At 37.8% G+C, this 13,130-nt stretch overlaps 1 protein-coding gene across 3 annotated transcripts in view; it reads right to left on the bottom strand.

Annotated features, from left to right (window-relative positions):
- TBC1D5 (TBC1 domain family member 5) overlaps window positions 1–13,130 on the bottom strand; it is a 187,496-nt gene that overhangs the window by 151,050 nt on the left and 23,316 nt on the right. The window contains exons 2-3 of one of the 3 annotated variants that reach the window (XM_074150326.1): window positions 8,107–8,173; window positions 7,468–7,524 (exon numbers count right to left, since the gene is read on the bottom strand). In XM_074150326.1, the coding sequence (XP_074006427.1) occupies window positions 7,468–7,524; window positions 8,107–8,173 (124 nt within the window). The remainder of the gene's footprint in view (window positions 1–7,467; window positions 7,525–8,106; window positions 8,174–13,130) is intronic. The other 2 variants (XM_074150323.1, XM_074150324.1) reach the window with 2 other exon arrangements.

The raw sequence follows: 13,130 nt of genomic DNA, 5'->3' as shown, positions 1-13,130 counted from the left end.
ATCAAGATATTTGGTTTAACCTTCAGTAGTTCTGTTACAAAGCTGTAGCATATAACTCTTCCATTTAAAATCCCTCTGAGCTAGTGAGGACACTGAGGTAGTACTCAACAAAGAACTGATCCTCTCCAGGTTCTCCTGCTTCTATACTCACCCAACAACTCACTCCCAGTTCTGTGGCAGATGTTCTTCCTTTTATGTCACTGTGCATCTCATGGACTAGAAGCTAATGCCAGCATGATTAAGATCTTAAAGAGAGTATTTTTTGCATCAAAAAATATACAATGCGATTCACCTGTCAGTTCCTGCAAAGAACAGCAATGTTCCTGCAAAGATGAACTGAGTTCTGAGTTTTAAAAGAATGACAATGAAGAAGTTCATTGCATTACTTTCACTCACTGACCTTCAGGACTTTCAATAAATATTTCAAATTAATTATTGCCAGATTTTGTGTTAAAAGGAAGAATCATGAAAAGTTTTTGGGCCAAAATGAAAATCAGAAAAGCAATTCTGTGGGGTTCCTTTCTTTTCTATTAAGTCTACTAAGGGACCTATAGTGCATAAAAAAAAGAAAAATCTTCATTTAAAAACAAAACAGAAGAAAGAACAAATTACTTCTGAAATGTTTCCAACCTGATATTTCTGACTTCATACGGTATGCTGCTCATGCTATTTAGCCTACCACTGAATTTTTGCTTAGAAATTCACATTTTGCACTCATATAGACCTTCTTTCTTCTGCTCTTGCCCCAGGTATAGTCTCCTTCTGATTTAGAACAAATTAATTCAATTTTTTTGGTTTTGAATAATAGGGTCTACAGAATCACAGAATGATTGAGGTTGGAAAAGACCCCTGAAGGTCATCTGGTCCAATCCCCCCTGATCAAGCATGGCAGCCTACAGCCAGTTGCCCAGGACCATGTCCAGACAGCTTTCGAATACCTCCAAGTAGGGGGATGCCACAACCTCTCTGGGCAACTTGTGCTACTGCTCAGTCATCCTCACAGTAAAAACTGCTCCTTATGTTCAGAAAGAACTTCATGTGTTTCAGTTTGTACCCATTACCTCTGGTCTTACAGCTTGGCACCACTGAAAGGAGCCTGGGTCTGTTCTCTTTGCAGGTATTTATATACATTAAAATAAGATGTCCCCTACGACTTCTCTTCTCCAGGATGAACAGTCCCAGCTCTCTCAGCCTTTCCTCATAGGAGAGATACTCCAGTCCCTTCACCATCTTAGTGGTGCTTTGCTGGACTTTCTCCAGTATGTCCATGTCTGTCTTGTACTGGGGAGCCCAGAATTGGACACAGTACTCCAGACGTGGAGTAGAGGGGGAGGATCACCTACTCTGATCTCCTGGCAACATTCCTCCTAATGCAGCCAGGATGCTATTAGCCTCTTTGCTGGAAAGGCACGTTGCTGGCTCATGTTCAACTTGACGTCCACCAGGACCCCCAGGTCCTTTTCTGCTAAGCTACCTTCCAGTCCCCAGCATATATTGGTGCCTGGAGTTTTTGCTCCCCAGGTGCAGTACTCTGCAGTTTTCCTTGTTCAAATTCATGAAGTTCATGTCAGCCCATTTCTCCAGCCTGTAAGAGTCTCTCTGGACGGCAGCACAACTGTCTGGTATATAAGCCACCTCTCAGTTTTGTGTCACCTGCAAACTTGCTGAGGGTAGACTTTGCCCCGTCATTGAAATCATTAATGAAGATGTCAAACAGAGCTGGACCTACTACTGACACCTGGGGTATACCACTAGTTACCGGCTGCCTAGACTTTGTACCACTGATCACAACCTTCTAAGCCAGTTTTCAACCCACTTCACTGTGCTCCTCCAGCCCATGCGTCAACAGCTTGTCTATGAGGATCTTATGGCAGACAGTGTCAAAGGCCTTCCTGAAGTCAAGGTAGACAACATCCACTGCTCTCCCCTCATCTACCAGGCCAGTCATTTCATCCGGTTGGGCAAACATGACTTCCTCTTGGTGCATCCATGCTGACTACTTGTGATGAACCTTCTTGTCCTTCCTGTGCCTGAAAACAGTTCCCAGGATTAGCTGCTTCATCACCTTCCCAGGGATCAAGGTGAGGCTGACAGGCCTAGTTTCCTGGGTCCTCCTTCTTAACCTTCTTGAAGATAGGAGTGACACTTGCTTCCCTCCAGTCACGTCTCCCAACTGCCATGACAGTTCAAAGATTATTGAGAGTGGAAAATAAAGGAAATCAATAATGAAAAACACTTTAAATACTAGTAGCGAAAATATGGCATCAGCTGAATATGGTGTCAGTGGTATACACACTAATTTTCACATACAACACAATTAATTAAGAGTAAACAAAAATTTTCGCGTTCTTTCCATAGATGTTAGAAAATACCATTCTCCCATGACCTCTATTCCCGTATTAAGTCTTTCCTTTTTGCTACCAATCTGTCAAGGAGCATTCTGCCAATAAAAAATGTTGTTACTCAATCCTTCCTTTCTGATTCTCTGTTGAAAGTATCTCAGGCTTTATGAAAATTTGTTAAATTTGCTTTCCCCTATTTTCTAAGGGATCAAAATTGCATATGAACAGAAAGCAAGCCTGTAGTACCACTTCTACCTCTTTAGAAAGTAACAATTTTCACAGCAGAAGTTCAAAAAAACCCACAATTTATATCTGTTGAAATGTTTGGATCTTAGAAAAAGTATCCTGCATACAGCGTTTCTGTTCCTTGACGACAACTTATTCTTCCTTGTCTTATGACTTCCTTTGCAAATTTCTTAGGACACTAGACAAGGAGTGTAGAGTGGGTCAGCTGTGGAAGGAAGAAGTCAATAAAAGAAGTTTGACAAGACAGAGATGGAAATTACATATGAACAGGAAAAGAAAGAAAAGTAATTTTGAAAGAATTCAGAGAAAACCAGGTATCTTCTAAGCTTTCAGTAGGTGTGATAATGATATTCTTGGATGCAGAGAAAAAAAGCTGTTGGAGGAAACCTGCGATCAGTGCAAAGAGTCACTTTCTCTTGCTGGAAGTACGAGATTTGCAAGATGGAATTGCTAGCTTTTTAACATGGACAAAATCAGAGTACTGGCACAGATTACCAGATCCAGAGAAAGATTAAAAGCACATTCAGAATGTAATCTTTCAGAAGAATCACAAAATTCAAGGAGAGAGTTTACAGTCTCTCAGACAAAATAACTTGTACTGAAAAGGCCTCTTTGCACACAAACGGCATCAACCAAGATGGTGTCTAACAAATGGTTCTAGGTAAGACAAAACAAACACGGATGCCAGCTTTACTGCTTCCTTCTGGAAAGAGAGGAAGGATGCAAGTGCTGAGAACTCTCCTTAGTGAACAGAGGTGTGGTGCCACTTCATTGCTTTGCTTTCTATCCCCAAATTTTTGTATCTCAAAATGTTTGAAAACCCCAACAGAAACAAGCTTGCTTTTTACAGCTCTTGATTACGTGTGGACACATAGTGGACAAAGTTAGGAAAAGTAGCTTATAGTTGCACAGGAGTGACTTCAAAATAAAACAATAAAGAAACACTACCTGTGTATGAACAAGAGTAAATAGGTTTGTGTAGATGGGAATGGGCTGCTTCCTAACAGATTAAGCCAAGAGTTTTCCACAAGGTGGAGGTATATAAGTTGCCTACATCTTCGCACTACATGTAAGGACAGAGGCTACGTAGCCATTTCTGGCTCAGCTGCCAAAAAAAGCCATAGATCAAAGAGGAATCAAACTAGTTTGACTAGCCACTTTTGGAAGGGGGCAGAAACAGTGAGGAACAGCTTGCACCCCTTGCCGTCTTTCTTCTGTATGCTCAGTATCAGTCCTGCAGTTGTTGGCTGGCACACAAGAAACATGCCTCAGCCAGCAGGACCACATTGCCTTTTTGCAGTAAGAAAGAAAACATCTGGTAAGTAGGATCTGTAAGAAGTCAGAGGAAGAAAACAGAATATGAAAGTCTTTCTTATACTAGCTCTTCTGCCTATTTGAAATATCAGCAGAAGGAGGAATATACATTGTCTACATAACCCACAACTTTGAGCAATCATCACTTGTCAAGGAGTTTAAGGCACACGGGAAATAACTTTATCTTGATACATGGCATAGAAATTAAACTTATATACAAGTGCAGAGATATATTAAGAAATTATCCAGCATACTAGTCATGGGTCTTTGAATCATAAAGTAAGTTAACAACACAAGTATGAAAAGTGAGCTTTTTTTAGGCTATATATTTATTAGAAGCAGTATTAATGTATGAATCCACCTTGGAAGAAAATAAGTGTCCTTGAGATGTTGGATTCTATCAGCCAAATTGAATGTCTGCATCAATGGCTCTCCCTAAAAGTCATAATTAGGTCATTAAAATATATTTAGAAAAATAGCCTGTAAAATAAAGTTAAAAAATACTCACCTTCATTTTATTTCATAGGTCACTGTTATACCATCTAATAAGATAATTAAAAACATGCAAGCAGCTGGTACTGAGGCTAAACAGATTAATGTAATAGTCTGTAGTCATATGTGCTGGCAAGGGGTTCACCTCTTTGGCGAGGAGAAGGTCAGCTGCCCTTGGGAAGGCAGGAGAAAGACAGCATTTCTACTTTCCAGTGGCACTGCATTGCAGATACTGAAGCTAGAGACCCACACCTATTTTTCTTTTCCTTTTGGTGAAGCCCGTACAATTTGCCCATTCAGAGAAGGCTTTAACCATATCATTAAAATAACACAGTAGAGCAGAGCTCAAATATTTCCCTCAAGTTTCTTATGTTTTAAAGATGACAGCTACTGTATGTCTAAACCCTTGTTCAAATTTTTCTAATAGTGAACTTCAAATTTTGATTACGTGGTTCTAGGAAACAATTTTCATAATTTCTTATTAGTAAAGCTTTTTCCCAAACACACAAAAAATACTTCCATCAGAGCCTGAAGACCAACTAGAAAATTGTCTGTGACCTGACAGGATGCATTCACAAACTCACAGAATATTTAGAAATATGTGCCAGTCACATGTGCTTTTCATTTACATTACTTACAAACTTTATGACCTAAAGGGAAATGCTCACTGTCTGAACATAAGCAGCATTAAATCTGTGCCATGATCAACACTAGCAAAAGCCACAAACTCTAAGGTGACACCACCATATTAAAAATAAAACCATACAAATCGTTCTGGAGCATTTTAAATATATCAAAGGATAATGGTCTGACATCCTTTATTAATACATGCACACACACCCAGAGTCTTGTACTGGATAGTGTAAAATTGTCCTTTAAAATAGAAAGTGCTGGAATCAAGTAACACCTCCCGCTCTGTGGTTTTTTCATTGTGGTAAAAACAATATGCTCTTCAGAGCCCTTCAATAGCAAAACACATTCACAGTGAAATATTTCTAAACATTTGGAGTTGCCTCATCTCCTAAATAAATTCTAAAGAGACTGCTACTGATAAAACATGAAGCAGCTTTTGTTTCAGTAAAGATTTCCAGAAGAATTTTGCATGTATTAGCCTTCTGCAAGCATGACATCTACTATGACCTAAAGATGCATTTGCCTCTTTTAGGGCAAAAATTCACTATCCAGTCTTTTTTAAATACAACAGACTGAAACACATTGGGTAAACAAGACTGTCATCAGTTTTATCCAATTACTAACTTACTGAAACACTATTCATTGACAGTATCCTAATGTCCTTAAAGAACAAACATTTACCATCATTACCTTTCAAGGTAGTTTAAGATTCACTTTTTGTCTTTCATAAGGTATTACCTGCTCATTTTTACTTAACATGCAGCACAGCAATATTTAACCCAACCAGCAAATCTACAGCCAGTCTCATTATATGATAGGAGTAACTTGCCACTGAACAGAAAATACTCATTTCACACCTTAAACTTTGTAATACTACTTAATAACAGTGCTAGCTTGCCAACTATGAAAAGACAGAAGTTTCTTTTTTATATATATATGTGTATACACATACAGACATATGTATATATACACACAGTATACATGGTACTATCTTGCTTTATTATCTTGCTTCTAATTATCACAATAATACTCTGGCAGTGGTATACAGGACTGCTTTTAAATATTAATTAACTTCAGTTTTGTAAGTTAGGCCGTAATCCTCTCTGATAGAATATGATTACTATGCAGTGGAAGTCGCAGCCAACTTCATATTTATTATATACATTCTCGACTAAGGAATATGGAGATACAAAGGCCAACTTTAACCTGCTCTTATTCATGGAGCATTAAAGACGGCTGAGGATTCACTAGAGTTTAGTCTAGTGTAAACATTAGAGTTTAGCACCCTGGACTGGCTCCCTGAGAGATGAGTGCAGAAGGGGTAGGAAGAAAGGGTCGGACCCCAGCTTACACTTTGGTGGAACCCGAGCCTAGCTGAAGTTTCACCTTGGCAGGTACAACAGCTGGGGCTCAAGTTAATGAGTTTCAGGAGTAAGTGTCCTGGAATTAATGGCAGAGAGAGCTCTCAACTCCTTCCTTTTGCTGATCTGACTAAAATCTATCTTGCCTATTTTTCAGAGACTGCTTCATGGTCTCTGTATCTACACATGCTTCTCGCCTAAAGAACATGAAGATTATTCTGGGTAGTGTTTTTGAACCCTTCTTTTAACTTAGTACGTTGCATGCATTAGAGAACAAAAATATGACACGAAACCAAGTTATGTAGAACCCTGAAATGGATCTGCTAACATATGTTTCTCCAAGTGAACATGCTAACTACCGTCAAAGGGTTTTATATCATCACAAAGTAGGTTTCATTAGAGCAGACTTCCTAGAAAACCAAAAATTTGAAGGATTTGTAAATCAAACCTCCCCTGTCCCACTGTGTCCCTGCAGGCACACCCTTTTTTTCCAACCTTGCTCTCAGTCCAGAAGCTTCCTCTGGGTGTCTGAATCGCAACAAACTCTTCGCTGTTCCCACTAGGTCCTTATGAGAAGTCTTTCTTTTCAACATCCTCAAGATCAGGCTGTTTGCTCCCTGCTCTCCTCAGCAATCTCTCAGTCTCCAGCCTGCAACAGGTTCTCCAGGCGTTGTGTCCCTCCCTGCCAACCCACACCTGAAGGCTCCTCATGCCTTGCACAGCTCGCTGCCTACAAGACGGTGTGATATTCCCCACCCAGCCAGCTGCAACCAGGACAAGGCAACCAGGCAGGTTCCTCCTGCCTGCCTGTCTACACCTCTTTGAAGTACAGACGCCAGTAGACTACAAACGAAAAATGAAACAGATGCCATCCATCATAGTTCAATGCATGAATCCAAAATAATCACATGGTAAGCTTGTTTTATTTTACCATACTTAAGCATCAAAATCAGATGCAGTCATTCCAGTTAGCACAAATCTTACTACTAATTTACCAGTCACAAGGACAAAGATTTAGCATTTGTAGCAGAGGCAGTATTTTGATGGCTCCAAGATGAAACCACCCATCTGCTGATGACCTTTCCATGCTTTCAAGTGCAAGACACCCTCTGGTATGTACCCAAGCAAGCCCCAGGCTCAGTGACAGCACTGCAAAAAGGTACTCAGCCATCATGTTGCTTTATCTAGTGCTTACTATCAATAGAATTGAAATATTATTTTCCTCTCAGAAAACTTCAAATTTAACAAATCTTGGCTTTGGTTTTTGACCTGAAATAATGAGCAAATAGAGTTTCATGTGGTCCATAGGTCCAGCTACTTTGGACAAGATCAGAAAGGCGATCCCTGGTGAGTTAAGTATTTCAACATTCAGATTAGCTGCTGAGTTTAGGTGAGAATTTCTATTTTATTGCATACTTTGGAGGGGAAAAAAAAACCCCACCATAAAACCTTAAAAATATTTAGGTCTACAAATATCCTGTACTTTCATTAGTTAAGCATTTTGAAAAGCTTTCTCAAAAAAATAATAATCCGGAATACAACTTGTCAAATTATTCCTTAATTAAATCCTGCATGTCCTTTAGTCTACTGACTATTGCAATTCAGATTGTACAATACTCTTAAAATAAATGGACCTATTCTTTTGCTTTAAATAGATTATGCTACTTATTATATTCAAACCTTTTAAAATTAGAAAATAAATATAAACAATTACCAACCTGTAAGAAATAAATGTTCCATCAGAATCTGAGGTGTGGTGTGTGCTTCCATTTTCATTTGATCCTCCTAATACAAAAATAAAACACCTTTGTTATAAGGCAAACCTTGATAATAAATACCACAGTATTGATGAGGATTGCAATTGATTTTACCATATATGCTAACTTTAGTTTACAACAAAACTTACTCAGACAAGTCACAACTTTATGCCTTCAAATTCTTACACCTGGCAAGAGAGATAACTAAACTCCATGTTCAATTTGGAGTCTGAATATTCTGAAAATCTGAGATTTAATTTCACTTAAAGTTTTGATTGAGGCCCTTCTCAACTTATTAAAAACAATTTTACTGGCATAATGTTACAGAGATATACCATATAAATAAATGAGTTTGATTTTACTAACATTAAGTCAAAGAATGTAAAAGTTCATCTATTTTGTGAAAAAATTTTGAGTTCACTGTATGATATCAGATATTTTTTGTCATAACACAAGTTCAAAGCTTCTCTGAACCTAAGTAACATGTCTGCAAAACATTTTGTTTTACATCCTGTGGGCTGCTTATACATAGAACAGTGACGTTCACAGAAACCAAGAATTACAAGGAAACCTTCCTCTCTGTAACTACTGTTATGCTGTTTGTTTCTCTTTTCTCTCTTATTTCTTCCTTAAAAACTTTTCTAAAGCCCTGCACAGATAACAGTCAACATATATACCTGCTTTGCTATCACTTTTTTTCGTCTTAATCTAAGTGCAGGTACTACATTTCCCCTCCTTCAAATATATGCTACCAGCCATGAACTAAAAGACTAAAAAATTGTTCCACACAGCAGTATTTGTCAGTATTCTTGAAAGACATTTAGTCTGCAAGTCAGATGCTTCAGACGCTTTAATCTTTATCGGATGTGCTAATTTATAATATCTACCCAACCGTCCCCTTTATTTTGTTTATTTTCAGGCCTTTGCCTGAAATTTTGTTTTTACTGAAAATTAAAACTTGTACAGTTTAGACGATACCTGGATTACATTTATTATCATTTGTCCGTTTGCACTGCACAATAGTTCTAGGTTTCTTCCCCAGAAAGCTTCTTCACATAGTCAAGTAATATTTTCTCGTTAATTTAAATTCTCTTCTTATGATCTAATTCAACATAACTTTTGCTAATTGTCACTATAACCCCACCTTTTCTGATATCCAGGAGGTAGCCGCCTTCGCAGATCAAGCCATTTTTCTGTTTCATTCAGGATCTTTGCTTACTCCAGACATTCCTTAACAATACTTCATCATTCACTTTGGCATAGAACTTTCCTTCCAAGTGTTTTTTCTCATCTAATTCGAAATGCATTTTTTTTAAGTTCTGCACCTTTGTCTAAAATAAATCCCAAAACTCTACTACATTTTAGTCTAAAATTGCTCAGTCCAGTTGATTTCACTAATTAGCTCTGTCAATTTATTTTGAAAATGGAAATCCTACTTATTCAATCTGCTTTTTGTTTACTAAATTTAACTAAATTAACGACACCAGATATTTCATCCAGGAGATGACCCTCCCATTATTAATAACCATCTGTTCCATTTTTTCCTTGTATCTTGGAAAACAGTCTCCCATATTGGGACAATTTTAAGTAATACGTTTTTTCATATATTACCCATCTCCACATCTGATCCTGAGCATACAAAGAAATGACTGAAATGTGCTCAGTCTCTTCCAAAGCCACATGGCCAAGTGCAGTGATACCGGGCAATTGTTTAAAGGGACACAGCGCATCAAAATGGGTCCTGAATTCACTACGGCACTTTACTTAGACAACTTGTAAGCATTCACCTATCACGTTAGTCAGTCTGAAAAAGAAAACTCATTCACAAAGCTAAGTTCATACGCTGAAAAATGTCTTTTGGGACTCTTTTCAAGAATGGCAACACAATCTTCTTCCTTTCTGAAGAATGAGATTTAAGATTATCTCAAAAAATCCAAGGCCCTTATTATCTTTCAACTAAACCATTTGTCCTGCTTGAAGGGTCAACAGGACTCTGCAAAGACAACCAGAACCTTGGTGATAAAAGCTGTTCTTTCATCAGGATCCCACAATGAACATTTGGTGGAATCCTGGGTCTGCTACATCCACCCACTTGTCCTTCACAAACTACTCTACCTGTAGCTTGCTCGATTCTGAAGCACTCTCTCAGAAGACAACAATTTATTTAAATGACCGCCACATTACTTCAGCGTTCTTAATTGTACACCCATTGTTAATAAATATCATACTCATACAAGTTATTGTTGAAGGGTTTTTTGAGAGCTGCTTTTGCTGCACCATCGTACCATTAGCAGCAGCTACCAAAACTGGACAGGACTAGGTACATTCAGCTCTCAAAAACAGGGTTTAGCAGAGTGGGCATTTCTGTGGTTGCTTTCTTACTCCATCCCCTTTAAAAAAGATATGTCTGCTATGACATCTTGAAAGACGATTTAGATGTCTTTCATTGAAAGCAATAAAAATGATAAAGCAAAGTGCAAAGTATTCATTGACTTAAAAGAAGATTCCCTAAATTTTACCTACTTTTATCTAAAGGCTTTATTGAAAACTCACCAGGATTTTCTTAGTTAGCAATACCTGGGACAAGTGCATAACGAACTAATGACAATAAGCTGTGGGAATCCATGCCCTGGATCGCCTCTCCTCAGGAAAGTTCTAGTTATTCCTCCTTTTGAAAGGTATGATGAACTCCCAGTAGAACAGATAGGTTACTTGTATCTTCTTCAGTGATAATGACAGAACTTTCTAGTAAAATCAGGATGTATACTGAACAGTTCTGAATATAAGATTCATGATGCCAGTAATAGAAATTGTGTTCTCCTTTGAAAATCCTAATTGATTCAGTATTATCCTAATCTTTAGATCCTTTCTGAGCCTTAAAAATGGGAAGAAGGGCTCTGTTGAAGAAACAGAGGATGCTCTACCAACCCTGCCCCACACCTCCTGAAAAGGTTCCCCAACTTCAAATGCAAAAGCTAGGGGAGAAAAAAGGTAAAATAAATCATACCATACTTTCAGAGGAAAGAGAAGGGAAACAACCAGTACCAGAACAAGCACCAGCATCAAAATAAGTACAGCAAAGGTACCCAGCTTTCAGCACTACAGCAGTCACTAGTTTTAATACAATAATAAGATAAGACAGTATCCTTCCAAAGGGACTGAAAATCTTCTGGATATCTTTCTTGCTGCTGCTTTAACTGGAGAAACTCCCTCTCCCAGGAATGAACACTTTCTCCTGAAAGAATTCAGTTCTATTGCCCTATTTTAGCAAAGGCTGTTCTTGTGCAGGCTGACCGGGGGCTATGGGGAGCTGGGACCTGGTGCTACTGGACACAGCTGCAGGCTGTATCAAGAGAATTTGCATCACTTGAAATTGACATTTTTACTAACCAGTCGAAAAAAGAACATTTCAAATGCTGGCTTCTTTAGATTTCAGAGATGCACAGAGACGGATTTGTAAATTGTGTATTTACTAGGGTACTAAATTCACCCAGAATATGCAGGCTTGTGACTTCAGTAACTGTTCTCTTATAAGAACATGTTTGAGATTATAGACATAGCATAAAATAGATGAACCCAGAATAAGGAGGATGCCAAATATACTTTCTGAAGATTATCTGAAAATCGTGTGTAAAAATTGCAACAAGGAGAAGCCTAATTTAAATATGCACACTATTTTTGTATTTTTATTTTTTAGCACCCTATTATACTGATAGTATATTACCTTCTCAAAGAAGAGCTTTTTCAAGGTGCAGCACACAGTTTCCACTTCAAGCAATAAGAAGAAACTGGATAGCGTTTCAAAGGCCCAGTTCAAGAGCAGGAAGATGCTCTGGGTATGCACTAGGCACAATGAGCACTCTGAGCTTAAGAATGTGCTCCACAATAGTAAAAAAGCGTGAAGAACAATGTAGGGATCAGACATTTCTCACTCGTCTCCTTCATTACCTCTCTGAAAACAGCTATTTTCTGTGAGATGCAGAAATTCAGCACAGGACTTCTTACAGAGACGGGCTGGGATACTATCATAACCAGCTGCGAGTCTATGAAGACAAGAAGCCTGAGTGACATTTCATTACTCTATGGATATACTTCTACTTTTAAAAATAATTGAACACTTTCTTTTTCTTTTGAAAATATGTTCTGATACTGAAGAAATGTCTTTACATATATACATATTTCTGTATGTATGTATGCACACATATGCATGTCTATGTGTAGGCACACGTATATTTATATAGTGCTAACCAATTTACCAATCTTGTGTCAGCTAGGAAAAGGTTTTATGGCTGGCAGTTTAGGAATTTGTGATAAAAGTGATCCCGCTTAGGAAATCAAATTGGGCATCCCCCTGCTTACAATTGTCAAAATGGAGATAGATCTCTCTGCTGATGAGTTTGCACTCTGCTTAATATTTTCTTTGTATTTTAATCAAAGGTTAAAATGTTGTTGAAAAACAAAATTTATTTAACAGTTGTGAAAATTTAAGTTCAGGTTGATATAAAACACTTGATCATTACTGCAGTGTTTTATGATTAGAGACAAGGAAAATTTTAACACAAATATATGCTTGCAGTCTAAGGTTGTCAATTCTTATAACATGACTTCCAAATTCCATGCTATATTCATTTTCAGCATATTTAAAGCTTAATAATTTAATGATTTATCCAATTTTAATTTATACTTTCAAAACCACTTTGAACAATCTGAGGTGCCACTGGAGATCATAACAGTGGTCCTGGTTAAGTCAAATAATAATTATAGCGCTTTCACTTTAAAGATGAGATTATTTTTAATTATTGAGTGAAGTACTTGAGGTACCATACTTATATAATTACGCTACTCATTAAATGGTTATTGAAAGCTGAAATGTAATTTTAATGACAGCTACCTATTTTTCTTTGCACACTTTATAGATGACAGATCAGTCAGGAATTCTAGTTTGCTCAAAAAATCCTTGCAGCTGCACTAGTTCTTTCAGGTGT

The sequence above is a fragment of the Numenius arquata genome, chromosome 7 (assembly GCF_964106895.1).
Source record: "Numenius arquata chromosome 7, bNumArq3.hap1.1, whole genome shotgun sequence".
Lineage (NCBI taxonomy): Eukaryota > Metazoa > Chordata > Aves > Charadriiformes > Scolopacidae > Numenius > Numenius arquata.
The sequence above is the reverse complement of the archived record's forward strand: the minus strand, read 5'-3'. Positions and strand labels throughout refer to the sequence as shown.